This window comes from Triturus cristatus, chromosome 6 (genome assembly GCF_964204655.1).
Source record: "Triturus cristatus chromosome 6, aTriCri1.1, whole genome shotgun sequence".
Taxonomy (NCBI): Eukaryota; Metazoa; Chordata; class Amphibia; order Caudata; family Salamandridae; genus Triturus; species Triturus cristatus.
This window is the reverse complement of record NC_140589.1, coordinates 521,332,391-521,356,012: the sequence shown is the minus strand read 5'-3', so window position 1 is coordinate 521,356,012 and position 23,622 is coordinate 521,332,391. Positions and strand designations below refer to the sequence as shown.

The 23,622-nt window shown below is 44.4% G+C and overlaps 1 protein-coding gene across 1 annotated transcript in view; it reads left to right on the top strand.

The window, feature by feature from the left end:
- CD109 (CD109 molecule) overlaps positions 1–23,622 on the top strand; it is a 750,032-nt gene that overhangs the window by 177,770 nt on the left and 548,640 nt on the right. The window contains exons 9-11 of the mRNA XM_085610953.1: positions 9,077–9,212; positions 11,872–11,981; positions 17,725–17,946. Of these exons, the coding sequence (XP_085467079.1) occupies positions 9,077–9,212; positions 11,872–11,981; positions 17,725–17,946 (468 nt within the window). The remainder of the gene's footprint in view (positions 1–9,076; positions 9,213–11,871; positions 11,982–17,724; positions 17,947–23,622) is intronic.

Genomic DNA, 23,622 nt, shown 5'->3' with positions numbered 1-23,622 from the left:
TATATCCTTGAATGTATAGGTATTGAATGTCTTTTGATATTTTAGGCCTCTTTCATTTAGATAGACCACATAACTGCTCTAGAACTTAAACCACCTCTGTACATATCTGTGCCCCAGGAATTTATCATAACATTGACCTTTTGAAATAGCTAAAACTACCCACTGTACCACACATTATGGAAATCAAATATTGTGATACACTGTACTATTAAATAACCTGCTGGACCCACTTGAAATTAATTGAGAGTAAAAACATGTTTTCTACAATTGTTTATCAATTCATTATTTATTTCCTCCAAAGATATTCATTGTTTTTAACAGTGGTCTACACTGAATATAGATTCTCTTTAGTGTCAGAGGTTTTTTGTTATGACAAAGTTCATGCAAAATTAGGAATACCAAGACCCGTCTGTGTTATGCTTCATATATTTTCTGAACTCTGAGGCATCATTATTTACAATTCCTCCACTCCTTCCCGTGCCAGACAGTACTGTCTAGCTGGAGAGACGTTACATGGGGAAATTACCATCTCCCAGAGAGTAAAAAGGAACATTTCACCTGGAACTACGCAGGAATGTAGGTCTCTGCCGGTTGAGGGCGATCATGGGTTGAGACTTCTGTAGCCCCCTTGCAGAGGGAGGCTGTAGTCCCGTGAAGCTCCCTTGGAAATATCTAGGTTTCAAGGAAATGCAATAATTCCCACTGCATACTTGGTTGATCAGCAAAATTCTTAAGCAATGTGGAAGATCACTGCCCCGATGACGCTGTTACCATAATAACATATTTATTTTCTCCCTATACAAATGAGGAGCTAGCCCACTATTGGCAGTCCTTACTCCTCGCTGCTTAGATTTCTATAATTGGGCACACACTCCTACCATAAAGAAGGTATATGACCCTCTGGCAATTTATATAATGGGGGCCTCAATTCTCCAACGATATTTCTGGTTTTAAGATCATTCCTCTGTAAATTAGGCAGGAAGAGGATGATTCTATTGCATTCCCAGTTCCTCTTGTTCGTTCCCTCTGCCTTAAACAGCCAGTATTATAGCTACCCGCACCTGAATTGAGAAAGATTAGAGAAAGATTAGCTTCCTTTGCACACAGAACTGCAATTTAAGAACTATTACTGTTGTGGAAACAAAATGTGATATTTGCCAGTCAGTCAAAAAGCTTTATTATCGGTTAATAACCATAAAAGCGAAGAATACATAATTACATAAGACAACCAATTGATCACCAATGAGCAGCAATACAAAGTGTACATGATTAAACAACACACCTAGAACAATAAATAGTATTTAAAATAATAAAAGCAGATAAAAACAGGCCATTCAGAGTGGTATTAAAATTCCCTAGTAAATGCAGAAGGGTACTGACAGTTAAACAGTTAGTGCAACTTTCTCCTTAAGTTTGGCTCCTCTAGAGCACCACATAGAGAACAAGAATCTGGAGGTCGCAAACACCGTCAACGGGGTAAAGTCATAGCGGTGTGCTCTGTGGGAGTCTCAGCAGACGCCTTATGAAACTATTCTCAGAGCTAGAGAGCCAGGAGGCATTGGCGGGCCCCATAGCTCTACACCGTAGAGCGCCCCACCTCTTGCTTGTGCTTTATAGATTTCTACTGGAGGTCCCACAATTTTGGATGTGCACTCATTATGTACCTTTAGAATACCTCCCGCTGCTTGGGCCAGCTTCATATTTGCCTTGGCTATATGGGTCCCCCATTCCATCTTGTCATTCAGTGTTACCCCTAAATATTCAAAAGTAGAGACTCTTTCGAGGACCATGCCATCCATGTGGGGAAGGGGGCAGTTGGGCAATTTAGAGTTAAAAACCATAAATTTGGTTTTGGACAGGTTGATCTCCAGATTTCTTAGTCTGCAAAAGGAGCAGAAAGCCTCCAATGTTCGCTGAATACCCGTTGAAGATTTTGATAACAAAAGGGTATCGTCAGCAAACATCAGGGCTGGTATCTTTCGGGCTGCCAAGCTGGGAGAATCTAAATCCCGCCCGTCCCAAAGATGTTTGATCAACCCATTAAGAAAAAGCGAGAAGAGCGTGGGGGCCAACAGGCACCCCTGCCTCACTCCCTTTTCCACCGGAAAGGCTGCCGAAAGCTCCCTCATTCCTCCCATACCTCACTCTTGCAAAAGTGCCCTGATGTAAACGTTTAAATAATTGGCACAAATAAGCTGGAACACCCATCTCCAACAAAATGGCCCATAGCTTCTCCCTCTGGACCAGGTCAAATGCAAATCGAAGATCTACAAAGATCAAATACAAACTGCCAGCCCCCAAAGTCACCGTCTTCCAGAATACCATCTGTAATCTAAACAGTTGGTCGATGGTGGAAACTTTGGCACGAAAACCTGCTTGTAGGGAGGTCAGGATGTGATGATCGTCCATCCAACACTGCAACCTTGATAAAAGAATGCGGGCCATTCATTTCTGGAAGACGTCAATAAGACTGATGGGGCGGTAGTTGACCGGGTCCAGGGGGGATGCCTTTTTATGGATGGGAATAATCTCCGCACCCAGCCAAGTTAGAGGAATTTCCATACCCAGGAGTATGGCATTAAAATATAGGCACATGTAAGGGACCCAAACCTTCTGCTCATTCAGAAACAGGTCTCCCGGTATGTGGTCCAGTCTGGGGGCTTTCCCTGTGGCCAGACTTTTAAGGGCTCCGAGTTTGCTGCAGGGTTACTGGATAGTAGTCTGGGTCAGTAGTGACCTTTGTGTCTGGAGCAGGTGTGACTGAGTCTGTTAGGGTCACAGTATTAGTATGCGCGAAGAGGGGTTTAAAGTGCGCTATCCACACATCTTCACGCAAATTAGGTGTAATAGCAGTCGACCCCTCGGACGAACCTGATCTAACCAGGTTCCAAAAAGGCCTTGTAATTATGTCCATCGAGGGCATCTTTTATGTTATCCCATCTACGGGCCTCCCATTCTGATTTAGACTCCACTGTAATGCTTTTGTAAGCGAGTCTAGCCCCTCTTATACTCTCAACTGTGCCAGTTTTAACCTCTCTAACAAGGGCGCGTTTTGCCTCCCTACCGGATTTGTTAAACCACTGCTCCTGGATTATTAGCCGGACCCTCCCGTGAGCTGGGATATAAAAATAATCAGCTAGGGAGGTGAATAAATTAGAGTGGATGAGCTCAAACGCCCGAAAGTAGGAGCAATCATAAGTGACCGGTAAAAAGGAAGCCTCTGCAAAGGACGAGGCAACTAGTTGGTAGAGCTCAGATACTTTATCCGATGCCAATGCAAACTTAGCCCATTTAATACGTCTGCCTCCTGCCACAGTGATTAAATTGGGGTTTGGATAAGGATCGTACTACCCCACTCCAAGTTTACTGCCCAATGCTGAATGAAGTTCTAGAGACAGGAGATTGTGGTCACTAACCACTCTCTCAATTACAGTGAAGGTCTTAATTTGGGACCACAATTCAACATTGACCATAATATAGTCAATGGTCGTAGTTTTCCCCGCTCTATTGTAAGTGGGCTTCCCTGGGGAGTCGGCAGGAAGTCTGCCATTGCAAGCTCTAAGGCATGGGTACTCACAAACTTTCTCTCGGGGGCCAAATTTACAGTGTGGTTTCTGGCTGAGGGCCGCACCGGTGGGGGCGGGGCCAGTGGGGGAGGGGGCGGGGCTAGAGCAAAAAAAAACTATGACCATGAGGTTGAACACAGGCCACTGCAGCGGACGCCTTCATCCACTGAGCCACCAGACCCGGTATGCACACATATCTATCTATCTATCTATCTCTCACTCTGTCTCCCGCCCTCTCTATCTATCTATCTATCTATCTCTCACTCTGTCTCCCGCCCTATCTATCTATCTATCTCTCACTCTGTCTCCCGCCCTCACTCTGTCTCCCGCCCTATCTATCTATCTATCTATCTATCTATCTATCTATCTATCTATCTATCTATCTATCTATCTATCTATCTATCTCTCACTCTGTCTCCGGCCCTCTCTATCTATCTATCTATCTATCTATCTATCTATCTATCTATCTATCTATCTATCTATCTATCTATCTATCTATCTATCACTCTGTCTCCTGCCCTATCTATCTATCTATCTATCTATCTATCTATCTATCTATCTATCTATCTATCTATCTATCTATCTATCTATCTATCTATCTATCTATCTATCTATCTCTCACTCTGTCTCCCGCCCTCTCTATCTATCTATCTATCTATCTATCTATCTATCTATCTATCTATCTATCTATCTATCTCTCTGTCTCCTGCCCTCTCTATCTATCTATCTATCTATCTATCTATCTATCTATCTATCTATCTATCTCTCACTCTGTCTCCCGCCCTCACTCTGTCTCCCGCCCTATCTATCTATCTATCTATCTATCTATCTATCTATCTATCTATCTATCTATCTATCTCACTCTGTCTCCCGCCCTCTCTATCTATCTATCTATCTATCTATCTCTCACTCTGTCTCCCGCCCTCTCTATCTATCTATCTCTCACTCTGTCTCCCGCCCTCTCTATCTATCTATCTATCTCTCACTCTGTCTCCCGCCCTCTCTATCTATCTATCTATCTCTCACTCTGTCTCCCTCCCTCCCTCCTCCGTTCTCCCTCCGTCTCCCTCCCTCTCCCTCCCTCTCCCTCTGTCTCCCTCTCTCTCTCCCTGTCTTCCTCCTCTCCCTGTCTTCCTCCTCTCCCTCTCTCTCCCTCCCTCTTCCTCCCTCTGTTGCACTCTGTCTTCCTCCCGCTGTCACCTCACCCCCTGCTCTCACTCCCTGCTGCCCTCCATCACCTCACCCTGCTGTCCTCTGTCACCTCACCCTGCGCTGAGACGGCTTCCAGGGAACGCACACGGTCGCCGCACCCAAGTACTTCACAGGTCTTTTAAAGACCATTCACTTGTTAATGAGACTTTGTTGTATTTCACCTCTTCTTAGCGCCCCTGCATCTCCACTCAATCAGAGGGGAGATGCAGGGGCGCTAAGAAGAGGTGAAATACAACAAAGCCTCATTAACAAGTAAATGGCCTTTAAAAGAATCGCCCGGCCTCACAGCTCCGCGCTGCTGTAACCGGCGGTGTTCGCTGACAAGCACAGGGCACAGGCACTGTCTGCAAGGTCCGCGGGCCGCCAAGGAAGGCTTGCCGGGCCGCTGACGGCCCGCGGGCCGTACTATGAGTACCCGTGCTCTAAGGGAATGGGAGACTAAAAGCTTATTTATCTGCAGCGCCAATGGAGTCAGGCGCTTAGCTGGATACAATAAGCACTCCTGAATATGACAGATAGAATCCTCCTCTGCAGTTGCAGACGGGATCCCCACCAATGGTTCAAAATGACAATTAAAATCACCACCCAATATTCTATGCATAGGAGTGGGGTACAGTGCTAAGACTTCCTCAATAGCCTCAATCAGGGGAGACCCCCTGGAGTGGGGAGTGGGGCGCAGATAGATGTTGAATATCACTACTGACGTGCCATCCAGATATTTAAGGGCAATGCACAAAAGATCCGGGGAGTGTGTATCGATCACTGTCACTGAACACCCCAGATGAGTAGCTACCCATGTGCACAAGCCCCCCGATGGTCTACCCCTCAATCCCTGTGCAGCTGGAATGTGGTAGCATGCATAGCCCACCCTGAGGGGGACGGATGTCATCCAGGTCTTTTGGAACAGAAACACGTCATATTGATCCACCAACTCCCCCCAATCTGGGTTCGATAACTTAGAGCCTAACCCCGCTACATTCCAAGACCCTATAAATGAGCTACGTAGCTGGGGCCTTGTGGAATTGGCTATGGCGGGCAGTGGCAAACAAATACAAGGGATTCCTTCTTGAATGGTTGTCCCGCTTCCATCTCCTTGGCCGCGAGCTTTAAGATCTACAATTAGTAGAGGCGGCAGTGGATCCACAAGTACTGCCCCCCCTGCGGTGTGAGGGAGCTCCTCCCCTTTCCTCTCACCCGCCTCCACCTCCGGGCACTCGGCTGGAATACGATCTATATCATTGTGCCAAGGGGAGGAGGCTAGTCAATCCACATTATTCAAAGCACTAAATCTATTTTCCACAGGTATATTATATTTAGACCTCTCACCGTCCTTATGATAGTAGGGTGCTCCAAAACCACCAGGGAACCTTTCCTGTGGGTAAAAATACCCTAAGTGAAGGGGGGTAATCGGACCTTGATGACAGGGTCCGCCCCATTCTAGTATATGATTATATCTCTAAAATTAATGATCACACAATCCCCACCAATATCTTTAGTATTATTCCCTATCCAACTAACTCTTCTGGCAAATAATATTTCCCCTTGACCTGAATTCGTTAGTGGCCTGCATTTGTTCAACCAGAATATGATTTTATTCTTTAGCTCGGTGAACGTTTCGCCTCGCTCTTCTGCCAATGGCGGAACTCCAGATAGTACCACCACGTAGAGTGAGGCCTCTGGAGGTAGCTGGATGGAGGGTGGTAATTGTTTGGGGGTATTGGCTGGCAGTTTAGGTGTAGACTTATGTGGTACCATTCCTCGAATTGGCAGCTGTTTATTCATTCCCGTTGAGGTTGATGTCGGGATACTGGTGCAAAGACCCGCTATACTTGAGTGTCCGCTAGAGAAAATGGCGGGGCAGAAATTAGTAGGTCCAGTAGGACAATTGGTCACAGACGATGGACCTAGCCCTTGTTCCCGTTTATCTGGTCGAGGTACTACACCTTGACTTTGGTCTTGGATTGTCAGTTTAGCATTGACTACGTCCGGAGTCAGGAAAATATTCCTAGTCGGCGATGTTAACTGGGGGGCTACGCCACTTTTTGTATTTATCATGGACACAACTTTATCAATTCTACTCATCAGGGTTTTAAACTGAGATTTGATAAGTTGTTCCATATGAGCTTGCAAATCAATTAAGTGGGTAGCCCACAGAGGAGGAGCTAGAGTGGAAAAAGAGAGCCCTGCATCCGGCTGTGGAGTGTCAGAGGCAGGTGTGGTGGGCCTAGCGGCTTTTTTTTGTGGTTTAGGCTTCTTTTTTCTAGGGCAGTTCTTAGATGGCTTGTTAACTACCTGACGAGCCAGAGGGGGAAGGAAGATTACTACTAGAGCCTACCTCTGACTCTATCTGAGCGCACGGAAGGTCCGCAAAGGAGGTTGCTAACAGCGAGTCAGGAGAGTTCGCTGTGGCTAAAGAGACATTCCCAGGTGGCGTATTAGGTAGTATAGTAGGTGTCAACGAGAGGCGCCTTTCGCTGTTTTCTATGGCCGAAGCTACCACCCCAATAGTCTTTTGAAGCATTTTGTCTATTGCAGTTAGGCTTGGGAGTGGTGTTGTTGAGACGGCTGTTTGGCGTGTAATAGGACGTGTGGATGGGGGAATGGTTTTGCCCATAATTCCGATCAAAAGGTTCACATCAAATGTAAAAAAAGAAAAGTACTACAAAATATAATTTAAAACTACTTAGAATACTAATGAAAAAAGCATATAAACGTACTATAAGTTAACAAATAAGAGTTATCACAGAAATAATAATTGACTGACTAGTTAAAACATTACCAAAGTTCATATGTCCAATTCGACCACCTCAATCCCTATGTTGTCCAGCCTTGGGGGTAGGCCCGTCCCGGCCTCTTCTGGCCCCTGATGGCCCCTGACGGTCACAGACGGCCTGCCCTTTGCACGGGCTTAGCCCGGCGCCTGCCCGCGCGCATCCCGCGCAGCGGGAGGAACCGGTCAATTAAGTACTTCCGTTCACCTGGGGGAGGGGCAAGCAATCCGGTCGGCGCTGGGTCCTTGGGCGCAGAGATGTTTACTAGGCACACCCTAACAGCGGCGCGATGTGTTTCCCGCGAAGCGGGAAGCGCGAGAGGTGTTTGTAGCCCCCGTTCACCTGGGGGAGCGGCAAGCAATCCGGTCGACGCTGGGTCCTTGGGAGCAGAGTTCTTTACTAGGCACACCCCAACAACGGCGCGATGCGTTTCGCGGGAAGTGCAAGAGGTGTTTGTAGCCCCCGTTCACCTGGGGGAGGGGCAACCAATCCGGTCGGCGCTGGGTCCTTGGGCACAGAGTTCTTTTCTAGGCACACCCCAACAGCGGCGTGATACATTTCCCCACCCACCCTCTTAATATCTCCTTTGCTGCAGCTGCCACTGCTCGCAAAGTGCCTGCTTAGCTCATTAAGAGTTTGCCCCCCTGTGTCGCTCTTGTTCCGTTAGCAATGGTACTGGCAATGGTAATGTCACTGCTTAACTTAGTTTGGACTCTGCCAAACTCTGTCTCCGAAGACCTCGGGCAAGCAAAACGGCCGGGCAACAAACCGTGCTTTAAAGCTCTTTTTTTGCACTCTTACCTTCATCGAGCGCAGAGCGCAGCAGCGTTTCAGTGCTCAGCCTCCGATAGTACAAGCCCTCAGCCGCCCTCCGCCGTTTTCCGCTACCTTGAAATCGATCCACACTCCAAGCTAAGGCATCCAGTTTTGTCTTATTGCTTTTTCTTCCCCCGCTGGTTTGCGGTCGCCGCTCTAAGGGATTCCTGCCCCTAGCTCATAGCTTGAGTTCTCTCAGCGCTCGACTTTGCTTCTCCCGGACGGGCGCCATTCGAGTTTCCACTGAGGTCTCTGCTCCGGTGGGCGGGGCCACAATCACCTGGGCTACGGAGAGGCGAAAAGAGGAACTGGGAAATTTGAAGTTTTGCACAAAGGCAAACACAAAAAGGTGCACTGACACATGCCAAGTTCAAGTTCATGGGATAAATTATATTCTGCTGAATATCTGTAGACCCTCACATGTAGCCTTTTTAACATATGTGACCCCGAGTGGTGCAACAGGACCAATGGCAAAAGAAATGTAACTCCCAACACAGTTCAGAATGTTCTTTATGGCTGTTGCATGTGTTTATATATTCCAATGTTCTAGAGGTAGATGCTATTGCAAAGCTATTGTGATAGACAAAAATCCATATTCACATCTGTAAATATTTGGTATCCCAAATGCTGGCCTGTAGACATATTTTATTTATATTAACGACGTTTTTTTTACACAAAGAGAACTAAAACAAAACTTGTCATTTGTTCTAGATAAACGGATCTGTGAAGTTCTCCTTTGACACTGCAGAGATAAATGAATTAATCAAATTTTATAAAGAGAGGCGTGGTGTCAGATTTTCTACAATGTATTTGGATATTGTAGCTGTGGTCACTGAAACACTTACAGGTATTTTCTATGAAATATTACACTTCTTTTGTTTTGAGCAGTGGATGTGCAAGGCATCAAAAATTAGGAAAATCTAGTGTGGCAAAAGTGTGTGTGGCTATACAATATTTGAAGCATGCCACACAATTAGTGATGTAGATAATTACACAATTCTGTTGTGCCTACATGTGAGCTAATTGTATGAATTCCCTTCGTTTTGAGGAAGGTTTTTAACATGGCTTGTGCTATAAACAGTGAAAATTATGTTCATGGGTTTTGCCTACCATTATACATAATCCATGTAAGTGAACCAAAGCATAAAACAGAATTCTTAGGAAATAGTGTAGAGGACTTACTTCAAGACCCTCATCCACATATTTCCGGCAAGTTTTTCCACATAGGTTAATTTAGTCGGTAACATCCTCATTGCGTCTTCTTAATAGCAATGCTTTCAGCTGAAGGTATAACTTGCTCGTAACAAAGTCAGCCTACTGTTTGTCATGTGCTGAGTTCTCGTTCAGGTCAACAGACTCTCCACCGAGTGTGGAACTTATACAATTAAAGTATGACCCATCACTATTCCTTCACTTTGTTTAATGGTAGCACAAACAACTGCAAATGATTTCAAACAACCTAGAAGTCTTACAACTGCTGGATCCAATACTGCTGATAGGATTGCCACTGGTCGCATCAATCACCATGCTTCTAGGTAAGAAATGAAAGTGCAATCCACCTCTTTCATGAAAGAATAGGAAGACAATTAGATAATAGTCTTGCATTCCAATCGTTGGTGCCTAAAAATTACGTTCTCTCAATTTTTTGAATGCTTCACTTGCATAATAGGTCATTAGTATGTGGCATATAGTTAGTCTGCTTGCCACATGAACAGATTGTGTCCATGGCAATGGCAGTGGCAGTGCAGGTGAGAAAGTTAGTACCATGAGCAAACAGCACAGGGTGTGTGGGAATAATGGCAGACTGAGAGGCCGAAACACATGGACAGGTACGGAACTTGGGGCATGTGGACAGAGAGTGATGAACTTGCGAAACAATAACATGTTGCATGAGGATCCTGTGGATTTTGCAAAGGCAGCCAGGTGAGATTGGGGCAGTATTTGCCTGGTGCACTATAATGCTCCTGGGTACAAAGGCATACTTTGAAGTATTTTAATATTTCATTAATGTTCCTTCAAAACCACCTGTAAAGCCAAAGGCCACTTTGTCTACAAAATTGGAGTGTAAAGAGAATTGTTCGGCACTACTTTTTCAAATAATTTCTTTTTAGAATATTCTACTAATTCAATATTTAATGGCAAGTATGAGTTAAATTAAGATGATCTTTAAGAAACCACTGGGTTATAATGCATAGTGTTATACATATAAAAGTCACCACGCTGAATTTAGCAGTACCTGAATTGATATGAATGCACTGAATTGAATTTTGTGAATCAATAGGTTTGTATAGCATGATTAAAAGTCCAGCTGGAACGCCTTCTTCTGAATCTTACTCAGTGTTCCACTTTCAGCTATGGTCCTAATTGCAAGTTGTGCAATACGCAATTCCTGTACGGCAGTGGTTCCCAAACTGTGGTCCGGGGAAAATTAAATAATATTAGCAGATTAATAAAGTTTCTATAAATGAAAAAGGTAAATGTACTATTTAAATTTTTTTCATGTACTGTAAAAGTGAAGGAATTTAAAATTGGAGCTAAAAATTAAATTTGTATCCTCAGATTGATTTGTCGGCGCAGTTCAAATACATCAAAGAGAATATTGTATGGATGACTGGCCTCAATTGAATTTAGCAAAGCTCCAACTTTCATATTAAAATAAATTGTGAATTAAAAAAAAAATGTATTTATGGGTTTGTGAATTAAATAAAATGTGTCATTATTTGTTTGAATGTTTTTTCCTGTATTTTTGTGTATTGTTTTGCGGTTCAAATCATCGACAATGTTTAGGCTGGGGCCCTCAGCTAGCACTCATGACTCAATGAGGGGTCCCCGGATTCCAATAATGATTCAAGGGGGGTCCTCGGATTCCAGTAATGATTAATCCCCAGAAGTCAAAAGGTTGAGAACCACTGCTGTATGGAACTCCGCTCCACTTAGAAGCAGGAAGATCAGACCTGATTTCACTGCTCAGAACAGTCAACCAATAAAAGCACTTGAAGCTTTGGCTACAAAAGCAACCAAGTCTCTGTCCCTATTAAGTTTTTTTCCAGCAAGGATGAGCATCTTTTTCCTTCTCCCCCTGCCCTATCAAACCCAGCTATCTAACCCACCTGGCATCCACCCCCCTGCCTCCTCCCCCTTCTCACAGTTTCCATATGTTTGGTGCAGTTAGCTAAATGTGAGTTTTTAATCCTTGCGAATCAGGGAAAACAATGCAGATTAATGCCTATGGAGTGATTTAGAACTTGGCGGATGTGTTACTCCATAAATAATGGTGACGGATATCCTGTCCGCCGAAAAATAAATTCCATTATGTCCCCCTATATCTAAATCAGTCCCTTTGTTTCTGTTCAGGACTCCAGTAGATTATCTGGCAACCTACCTGCTTAAATAAACACCCAAAAAATAGAATATGCATGTAATCTAATGTAAAATTGTTGGCCACATGTCGTTTTTAACGCTTTTCTAAACTTTTTTTTTTAACATTATCTGTTTTGTCGACACAGGAATTTCGCATAATACAAGTAGCCAAATCATGTTTACTGAGCACGATTACATCATTGAATTTTCTGACTATCCAGCAGTGCTGAAACCCTCACTAAACTTCACAACTAAGGTAAGACTGTTTTTCATTCTGTTCAGCGAAGGCCATTTCTTTTGTGCGCAATTAATTGTCAGGCGAAATTCTCGGACCTTACAAAACCACTGTGCACTTTGCTCTATATCTCAAAACCAACTTTTCTTGGTAGATGTACATTGTCTTAAGTGCTACGTGGTGCCTGAGCAGGCTATTTCATATCATTGGCCTCTCAGCCGGTTGGTCGCCTGCCGTTCTATCCTGCATTCAGTCCATTCTGGCTGCTACAAAGAACAAGCCAAGCTGTGCATCAATGCATGCTGACTGGGGACAGGCGTGGGTCAGTGACTGTGCCGATTTCCATATGTAAATATATTTGTTGTTAGTGAATTGGGAGGAAGCTCCCAGCTGCTGGTTTCCTATTGTATTCTGATTAATGCACTAAGTGATATTTCCAGCAACTCCCAAGTAAGACAGTGTTCACCATTAGCTGATTTCTCAATGCTGCTTTTTTTGTCAATTGCTGGACACGTGTTTCCGGGTGATTGCCCTTCTTCAAGGATGCTAGAGATGCTGCTTGTATTTTATCAGGGCAGTACTACTGCAAAGTGCACAGGGGCATCTCAAGGCTTGTCGGGCCAGTCAGTCCAGGCGGAGCCTTAACAGTGCAGGGGGAGGGAGCACACAGGTGGCATCTGAGCATAAGGTCCCCATTGCATTCCAGTGAATGCAGTTTGTGATAGTTTCAGTAATACCGAAGTAAGGAAGTTTTCTCCTTAAGTTGGCCAACCATTGCTAGTATTTCTTTGTAACGCTGGTCACATGTTTTTAAATGACTGCCTTTCTTCAGCAGGAAGTAGCAGTCTCTTTAGGGGTGCCTCCAGCCCACAATGGAAATGCCCCGTGGGTAAATCGGGCAGTCCAGCCCTGTTCCTGTATCCCCAGCTTGCAAGAATAAACTGAACATTTCCGGACATTTAACTCCCCCACCATACCCTGCCCACATAACGCAAACACCTCCGAATCCAATATACATTTAGGGTAATAGGCCTCTATCTAGGGCTAGTGCGCAACGAAAGGAATTAACTACAATCAGGGCCGGACTGGGAACTTGAAGCCGCCACAAATGTGCATGCGCGGGCGGCCGTGCATGCGCATTTGTGAGGAAGAAGTTGGCGAGATAAGAAAGAGGGAGCCCCGGGACGCCGCAGCTCAGGTAAGTTATTTAAATTACTTTAAGCTTGTTTTTCAAAAGTTTAGGATCATTCTCAATGCATTTTAAAAGCGGGCGGGAGGGAGGCGGGTGGCGTGTAGTGGGGCTACGCAGAGTGCGCGGGTGTGCGTAGATTTGCCTCCACTCTGTGATGCTCCGCATAGCCCCACTACGCCCACTACGCCCAGGGTTAATAATTACGGCTACTGGGCTCACTGGTTTTATGAGTATTACTAGTGTTGTCTCTGTAAGGCAGTCGTGCCGTCTTAGTCACCAACTGGGCTTGTGTCAGCCTGTGGTTAGTCTAAGAAAGGTGTGCATTTTTACAGGCATCTGACCTTGAGATAGCAGGTGAAGAAGATATCCAGATTGTTGTCGCCATTAATGAGCAAGGTGCTGCTGGGTCCTTGAACCCCAACAGACACATGCTTTCCACTAAATATAATGCTTAGTATATTACTTAAATATTTTCAGAGCAGGATTATATAGTTAGGCTTTTGATGTTATTGCTTGTGTGCTGTTCTGCTACCATCATGCTTGTCAGCAGTGTTTGATGTTTTGAATTGTCTTGGTGGACATACTTGTTGTGTGGATTTGGCTGAAAGCTTTCTAGATCGGGATTTATTGTTGGTGGGTGCATTCATAGGTGATTCGCATTTGAGAGACCACTATTGTTGATGATTCTGTGTTTTAATAGGGGCCCTAATGTTTTAATATCTCTCTGGGCCATTTATTGTTCATTCACTTGGGTGTCCGCTTTTGCTTAACTCACGAGTGACTACAATATCTATATATATGTGTATGGGAGGGAGGAGCTCTTTGAACATTCAAAGGGGTTTCTTTTCAATGGACTGAGGCATTTGATAACGGCTGTGCGCCGAAACCGGTCATGCCGAATTCTTGCGAATAAAGAGTCCAGACGAGCCCCGCTGTGTCCCTTTCTTCTTTCGTGCTTGGAGGAAGTTTTGGTGATATTTTGCGCACAGCCTGTGGTGCGCTTAAAGGGACCCCTCCTTGATGTGGTCATGGAATACACTGGCAAGTGGAAACTACGAGTGGAAGCTGAAGTTGTGTCCGAGGTATCGGAAAATCCATGACCCCCTACTCACCTGGTGTTACCGATTTTCTGCTGCTGATTTGCGGTTCAACATTGTGTGGAGAGGCACATTCATGACAGTTGTGTCTCCAGCTGAGGTGCCGCTTGGTGAGAGAGGTGGGAAGTAGGGGACCCAAGGACTCTTATTCCCCCAGCATATCTGTTAAAGACCTCTGCTGCAGCTCAAAACATTTGAATCAGGTGCATGATGGGACCGGTAGTTCGTGGCACAAGACTACAGGAAATCAGCACAACGAGTTACAGCTGGGCCCTTCACTATTTGGGTGGGAGGAGCTCTTTGAACATTCAAAGGGGTTTCTTTTCAATGGACTGAGGCATTTGATAAAGGCTGTGCGCCGAAACCGGTCATGCCGAATTCTTGCGAATAAAGAGTCCAGACGAGCCCCGCTGTGTCCCTTTCTTCTTTCGTGCTTGGAGGAAGTTTTGGTGATATTTTGCGCACAGCCTGTGGTGCGCTTAAAGGGACCCTTCCTTGATGTGGTCATGGAATACACTGGCAAGTGAAAACTACGAGTGGAAGCTGAAGTTGTGTCCGAGGTATCGGAAAATCCATGACCCCCTACTCACCTGGTGTTACCGATTTGCTGCTGCTGATTTGCGGTTCAACATTGTGTGGAGAGGCACATTCATGACAGTTGTGTCTCCAGCTGAGGTGCCGCTTGGTGAGAGAGGTGGGAAGTAGGGGACCCAAGGACTCTTATTCCCCCAGCATATCTGTTAAAGACCTCTGCTGCAGCTCAAAACATTTGAATCAGGTGCATGATGGGACCGGTAGTTCGTGGCACAAGACTACAGGAAATCAGCACAACGAGTTACAGCTGGGCCCTTCACTATTTGGGTGGGAGGAGCTCTTTGAACATTCAAAGGGGTTTCTTTTCAATGGACTGAGGCATTTGATAAAGGCTGTGCGCTGAAACCGGTCATGCCGAATTCTTGCGAATAAAGAGTCCAGACGAGCCCCGCTGTGTCCCTTTCTTCTTTCGTGCTTGGAGGAAGTTTTGGTGATATTTTGCGCACAGCCTGTGGTGCGCTTAAAGGGACCCTTCCTTGATGTGGTCATTGAATACACTGGCAAGTGGAAACTACGAGTGGAAGCTGAAGTTGTGTCCTTGGTATCGGAAAATCCATGACCCCCTACTCACCTGGTGTTACCGATTTGCTGCTGCTGATTTGCGGTTCAACATTGTGTGGAGAGGCACATTCATGACAGTTGTGTCTCCAGCTGAGGTGCCGCTTGGTGAGAGAGGTGGGAAGTAGGGGACCCAAGGACGCTTATTCCCCCAGCATATCTGTTAAAGACCTTTGCTGCAGCTCGAAACACTTCAATCAGGTGCATGATGGGACCAGTAGTTCGTGGCACGGGACTACAGGGAATCAGCACGACGAGAAGGGGTTTCTTTTCAATGGACTGAGGCATTTGATAAAGGCTGTGCGCCGAAACCGGTCATGCCGAATTCTTGCGAATAAAGAGTCCAGACGAGCCCAGCTGTGTCCCTTTCTTCTTTCATGCTTGGAGGAAGTTTTGGTGATATATATATATATATAACGACCACTGCCTTCTTCAAGGTAAGGTGGGGCTTGACACACTCTGCGGTCTTTCAAAAGGCTTTATTTAAAAATTACACTTGTGTGCTTCTGGCAGTCCCTGAAACGCTTAGGCAGACGCGTTTCAGCCATTCTTGGCTTTCCTCAGTGCCCGTCTCACGGACTCCATTGTCTCTCTGGGGTTCAGGCAGAATGCAGTTGACCACTCCCAGTCAGGTGGTGTTCGACCCCTCCTCCAATTAAAGGTGTACCTGCATCACGTGAAACATCCTCCCAGGCAGGTGCATGCTGGGTAACGTAGTCCAGATGGATGTCTGCACAGTGGCAGAGTCACTCCAAACACCATGTGATGCCCCAAACTCGTTGGACCTGAGCTACAGTCCAGCTTGAGTGCCCAGTTGGATGAAACAAAGCCTCCTGCCATCCCCTTATTCAGGCATTAGATGCTGCCTCCTCTCTTTCCATTGCAGCAAATGCGACCAAGTGGTGTTACCAGCTGCTGGGGGGGCTCCGCGTATTTGCATTCCAGTGCAAGCGTCCAGGGTTGCTGGTCTTCCGCGGTGCTCCTGACCGAGAGGGTGTGCTGCACGTCGGCGACCTGCTTGCTGATGAAACACAACGACCACTGCCTTCTTCCAGGTAAGGTAAGGCTTGACACACTCCGGGGTCTTTCAAAAGTCTTTATTTGAAAATTACACTGTGGCAGTCCCTGAAACGCTTAGGCAGATGCGTTTCAGCCATTCTTGGCTTTCCTTTGTGCCGGTCTCACGGACTCCATTGTCTCTCTGGGGTTCAGGCAGAATGCAGTTGACCACTCCCAGTCAGGTAATATTCACCCCCTCCTCCAATTAAAGGTGTACCTGCATCACGCGAACATCCTCCCAGGCAGATGCATGCTGGGTAACGTAGTCCAGATGGATGTCTGCACAGTGGCAGGGTCACTCCAAACACCATGTGATGCCCCAAACTCGTTGGACCTGAGCTTTTTTTTTGACGAAAGACTGCTTTGGGTGTCAGGCCTAGGAGTGATGGCCCTGTGGAGTCGGCAGAATATGCAGCCTGCTTTGTAGAGCTGTATGTATCATTGGTGATGCAGCTGCAGAATTATGGCTGTTTTACTATCATTCATTACTTGCATTAGGTCCCAGCGGTTACTTGCTGTGCAAGGGTTGCTTTAGGCCTGGGAGTAAAGGTCCAAGGGAGGGGGAAATTGAAGTGCAGGAGACACTTTGTTTTAGGCATTAGAAAGATGGGTGTGAGAGCGATGGTGGGAGATGGCAGCCCATTTTGTTAACTCAGACCTTTTTGAGGCAGTAGCTATGATTAGTGAAGCAGGTGCAGTGGTACTGGGACCCAGGGGTCTGAGGGGCACAATGTGTCACAATTATGAATGTCTTATTTAAAAAGGTGGGCTTGGGGCTTCATTTCCCCTGCTAGCATTAGGGTAGTGGACACCCTTGCTTCAAAAAAGAGGCACGCAGAGAAGATGGCCTGCTTTCAGGGCCTCAGCTATTAATAGTGCAGCATGTGCAGTTGTAGTGGGGCCCTTGTGTGGAAGGGGCTTACAGCACTCCAATTATGAGAAGTAGTGTTTTTGGTCAATGCTGTTTTTGTTTTATGCATTTGCTCTTTTATAAATATCAAATTTAGTATGTCATATGAGCTAAAGAACAACATTCCAGAAATGACTTTATAATTACCGCCCTTGTGATAAGATTTGCACCTCGTGCCCCACCTCGCTCCCACCCCAATGCTTGCCTTAACGTTTTGGTGGTGGCCCGACTTCAAAAGATTTTGCTTAGAGGGTGCTCAGAGCAATAGAGTTTGAGAACCTCCGCTTTACACTATGTTACTGCAAATGTATTATGAGTGCCCTTGCTCTTATACATGTTCTTGTCTTTTCTTAGATAAAGATAAAGAGACATGACAACATGTGGCTGACCACAGAAGAGAGAGCAAATACTGTTCAAGTCACAGTTGAGCAGTCAACTTCTCACCAGAATCAAAGATGGAGGATAAATGAAAGTGAGAGGGAGAAGACTGCTCCTGCTCATCATACAGTTCCTGAGAATGGTATTATTCAGATTGACGTTCCATTAATGGCGGACACAAAAGATTTGCAAATTAAGGTATCTGTGCCACCATATCATAGAATTAGAAATGTCAAAAAGTAGAAATGATACATAATGGCTTTTACCCTTTGTCATTTGCACTGCATGTTTTGGTGCAGGGAAGCAGGTGATAGGAACAACATGTTTTTTGTTTGCATCTGTGCAGGGGTTTAGAAAGACCGGTGTACAGCCAGTATGATGTGCCTTCGCCTATTTTGAGAGGACAGTAAGGTTGCAGGTTGAATTATTCAATATGCTGTGATCAAGAGATGCACTCGTACATCTTTCTATTTGGAAAGTCTTTGGAAAGTACTACACAGCTGATGCTGGATGAGTAATTTGTAGGGCGGGCACATGGAGTACATTTTGTGCACAACAAAGCCAGAATGTGTTATGATTTAAAGTTCATAATTTGAAAGCAGGTGTAGTTTGGGCTATGTCTAGTGACAGACCTACTGTGCCTAGGTGATCAGATAAATCCAGGTAGAATCATATGGTATACTGACCAATTGTTCCATAAAACGAATTAGTAGAATATCGTGAGCTGGGTAAATCTTTGGAAAAGAAGAAACCTGAAATTTCATGCTTATAACTTTTGTTCTCGCACCTTTAGCCTACATTACACTGTCATTTAATTGCCTTGCTACTTTATATCAGAAGTCGTAGGTATCAAAGAGGCCTAGTGGAAATGTATATCACCCTCAAACACAGAAGAGTAAGTACCGGGCTATGCTGCACTCTTCCCACCACACATCTGTTATATTTTGCTCAAAAGAGCATGTATACCCTTTAAGAAAGGTTGCATAGCTCTCCTCAGGGTCTTGCTATGTCCTCACCATATGTGTTATACTTTTTCTCAAGGATTTAGATGTCACTTTTAAGAGTGGTAATCCAGCTTTAGCAGGATCCCATGTGTGTATGCTGTTCATACATTCATTCATTCAGTGGCCTACAGGAGATTTACAGCTTGAAATTCTTCTGTGGGTGATGTCAATAGTCATTGGTATGGACTTCTACTAATTCAATTTCACCACACAGCCATAATGGTATTTAAAATTAGCTATTTTCTGTGCTTGAGACCACACTTATCTGAATTGCACCCAATGATTAGGTTATTTTTTTGCATGGCAACATGTCACTCTTCAGTGCTCCTCATTATGTTTTCAGCATGTACATCTATTTTTTGCAAGACGGATAATTTGAACTATTGCTTTAAAGCTGTTTGGGTGGTTTCTAAGGGCGGTTCCTCTGCTAAGGCAGAGGAGCATCGCCCCATTGAGCTGGTCAAAAAGGCAAAAATGCTAATAGTTCATTGGTATTATCATTTAAATTATCCGTTGTTGCTCAGCTGGGATGGGGCGGGTGTGGGCTCTGACAGAGGAGCTGGAGGAGGAGTGGTTCGCACTCTCTTACGTGCACATGATGGTTTGGATGCCATTTCGGACTGGCCAAACCGTCATGCACACTTTGCATGTTCTCCACACAGGCTGCATTACAGCCTGGGTGCAGAAGATGCCCAGGCGCCTTGTCCCCGCCTGAGCACTGAACCATGGCGCTCAGACCAATCACAACTTCATGAGCCAACAAGACTCTTTTCTCCTTCAAGCCACTCTCAGCCTCAGCTTTTCTCTCCTCAGCAGCTAGCTGGCCCAGCCTGAGCCTCCGGCTCCTCTCAGCCTGTCTGTCAATGGGTCCTCAGGTGATGGGTTTGAGAGGAGGCACTACTTTCTGTATCAAATCCGATAGGGAACTCTTTCTCTGTGGAGAATACTCTCTCCTCTGGAGCCTTTACCCAGTCATTTCTCTGCTCCCTTCCCTCCTTCTCCGAGCCACTACCCTTTGGGTCCCTAATTCTAAGGTCAACTACAATCAAGATTCTCCCAAGAGTGCCGATATAGTCCTCTTAAAACTCTTCCTGTGGTGCAGATTGCATTCTGCGGATGTCCTCCCAGGCTGTAAGGGTGAACTAGTTCTCAGACTTGGACGTACAAGTGAGAAAATGGGTGTGTGAATGGTTTTATGGGTGTGTGACTGAGTGTCGCAGTCACTGTCTGGCTATATGAGTGATGTGTACATAAGTGCTTTTGTGGGAGTGTAAGTGCCTGTCTGACAGTGTGAGCATGTGCAAATTACATACTATTAAATGACATACTATAAGCAAGCACCCACATCTAATTGCGAAAACATTGATTCATACTGGCAGAATGAAATTAATATTCATTCAGTATACCAATTCCTCATTCTGCTTTCCTGCTCACTGTGTTTTTACTTAATATTCTCATCTAAACACCCTTCTATTTTATCTTGTAGTATAGTATCTAGAAGCTACACATTTTCTTTCAGCTGACATTTACTTCTTATTTTTTATCTAGATATACTTTTATATACTTCAACATATTCAACATACTTCTAAAATCTCTTTGCTGGTCTCTCAGTTTTATTTCTATGTCTGGTAACATCTGTTTTCATTTGAAATCTTCAGTTAGAACTCCTGCAAACCACCTCCCCTCTTAGCATAAAAGCAGTTGGCTACTCCTCACAATGTGCTCTGACTTATGCTGCTCTAGTTAACAAATCACAGGCTTCCTTTCATCTATCCTTTTGTAAATATAAATGGTCAGTATTTTTTTAACCATTTCCATGTTTTCTGTGAAGAAGCACAATTTGGTTATTTTTTCCACAAATTTGCAAATCCCCACCAACGCTCAGCGCAGACCCCCTGGGTAACTTCGTGGTGGATTCGGGAGTCCGCACGGGATCTATGACTTTGTGTGTGAGTGTTTGTATGGGCATCAGAGTGGGTGTGACAGTGTCTGGGCGTGTGAGTGGGTTTGGGAATGTTTGTATGGGTGTCAGAGTAGGTCTGAAACAGTGTCTGTCTGGATGTGAGAGTCTTGTTTGGGTGTCACAGTGAATGTGAGAATGTCTGTTTGGCTGTCAGAGTATGAATATATTTTTTCCACTCACGGCGAGGTCTACGAATCTGTCGCAGATTTACACGGGGGCCCACGCTAAGCCCTGCAATGGCTCTGCAGATCTCATGTGTGGCAAAAAAAAAATCAGGCATTTTTTCTGACCATTGCACATGCTTTTCACATATCTATTACACATACATGGGGTCAGAAAAGCTCTAACCTGACCCTTTCATTTACTTTGCATGCTAATGTTTAGCCCCAGGGACCATTTCCCGATATATAAAATGACAGCTGAAACTTTTCTATCAAGTTGTGGTCAGCCAATCAGTACCTTGCTTTAGCACATGGATCCACGGATACACCATAGATGGATCTGCAGAGGGTCAGCGCCTCATAAAAATTTATTTTTCCTACTACTGAATGGATTTACACCAAATAAAAAAAGCATGCTTTCTGAACCAAAAGCTACCTTTCTGCCCAATTTGATGTAATTCCCTCCAGGGGTTCGGACTGTAGTCCTGTTTAAATTCATGTGTGTGTGTATGTATATATATATAAATTCACTGAAAAAACCATAGGTTTCAGGGGCGTTATAGCTAGGAATTGGCATTTAAAAAACCTTAGAAATTCACTGAAAAAACCATAGGTTTCAGGGGCGTTATAGTTAGCTGGACATTTCCCTCGTACAAAACCCTAGAAATTCCCCTGTTATAGTTGGTTCAGCTAACTATAACTCGCGCCCCCGCAATGCACTGCTGATGACGTCCCATATTACATCACTCATGACATGGTCAGTGACATCACTCATGACATCACTGATGACATCTGAAATGACATCACTGATGACCTCACTGATTACGTCATCCAGTGAGTCTTTGTTTCTGTAAAGTTTTAATATGTTTAATATATATATTGAAAGGCCTGTTGAAGAATGAGTGGGTGTACAAGTGTGTGAATGGATGATTTTCTAGGTGCGTAACTGACTCTATAAGTGAGTCATTAAATGTATCTTACTGCAGACTAGTGACTAAACTGTGTGAATGTCTGATTGTGTCTGTGTGTTGGTGTATAAGTGGCTGCATGGTTTTGTGAATAGCTATATGAGTGTCTATATGGGTTATTGATTGGTTGTCTGAGTATCTGTATGGGTGCCTGTTTGTGTGCGTAGGCTGTGTGTGACTCTGTGCATAGATGTGTGAGTGGGTGATTCTATGGGTGCATGGTTTTAAGAGTGCATCTGTGATGAACTGTATAGTTGAGTGAGTGTATGTATGGGTGTGTTAGGGATTGAATGTATATCTCAGTGGTACATTTGTGACTAACTACATATGTTAAAGGCAGTATATATTCGTGTAAGAGTATATAAGTGGGTATATGTAAGAGTGTGTGATTGTGAGAGTGGCTGTATGGATAAGTGTGTGCTTGTATCAATGATTGTATAAGAGCGTAAGAATGTGGTACTATTTTTATAAGTAAGTGGACTTGAGTGTCTATAACTGCATAGGTGTGTAAATGGGAGTGTAATTAATTATTTGCATGACTGACTAGGTGTGAGAGTACCTCTATGGATGATTGGTGGTGGTTAAGTGTCTATGTAGGTGTATAAATGCATATGATAGTCTTGTACGGAGTGATTGTAAGTATGCGTGACTGTACAGGTGAATGAGTGGGGGTGTATGTAGACCTAAGAGTTAATGAGTGGGTATGTAGATATTGGTTTTTGAGTATCTATGGTTTTGAGAATGGAAGTCTGAAATTTTGAGTCGGTGTATCAAAGGTTATATTAGGGTGTGAGAAGATGCGGTAATTTATCTCATGGATGATGTCATCAGTGATGTCATCAGTGATGTCACTGACCATGTCATGAGTGATGTAATATGTGACATCATCAGCAGTGCATTGCGGGGGCACGAGTTATAGTTAGCTGAACTAACTATAACAGGGGAACTTCTAGGGTTTTGTTCTAGGGAAATGTCCAGCTAACTTTAACGCCCCTGAAACCTATGGTTTTTTCAGTGAATTTCAAAGATTTTCTAAATGCTAATTCCTATCTATAACTTATCTCTAAAGATATCATGAAAAGCATTCTTTTTTAAAAGTAGGGTGCACATTAGTTTTGTGGAAAAGCATCTTTGTGATTGGTTAAGAAAAAGCAGTTTCAACGTGGAGTACATATCATAGGATAAAATTTGCTCAAATCAACCACACCTGCTACTTGCATTTGGAAGGCACTGTTGGAACTTAAAACAATCATCAACTTTTAACCTGCACGTGTCGTTAAATATTCAAGAAAATGTTACAAAAAAATATCGTTAAGTTTTAAAAAATTGATAAACTTTTAACCTGCACGTGTTGTAGAATGTTCTAGAAAGTGTGTTGCTAGAATACGTTGCACTTCTGACTTCTATGTGTTGTTGAATATTAAAAAAACGGTTCATATGGAAAATTAAAAAGAAACCAATAGAGAAGTTTTCAAACCTAAAAGAATCAAGGAACTATTCTAATTTATTGTTTACATGTATTTATGTGTGCAGCAACAAAATTATAGGCACAACAGCACTAGGAAGAGGAAGAAGCAGGGAGTGGGGGGAGGGGGGGAGATGCGCAGAATGGCACACATGCACAATTAAGTACAACACACATATAGACTAACAATGTCCAAAATGAAACACACCAACAAGGAGCACAAGTCACACAACCCGCCAACATCACACCACTGAACGAGCATAGAAGTGAAAACCACGCTGCATTCATACAGGATGTGTACAAAGGCCAGTCG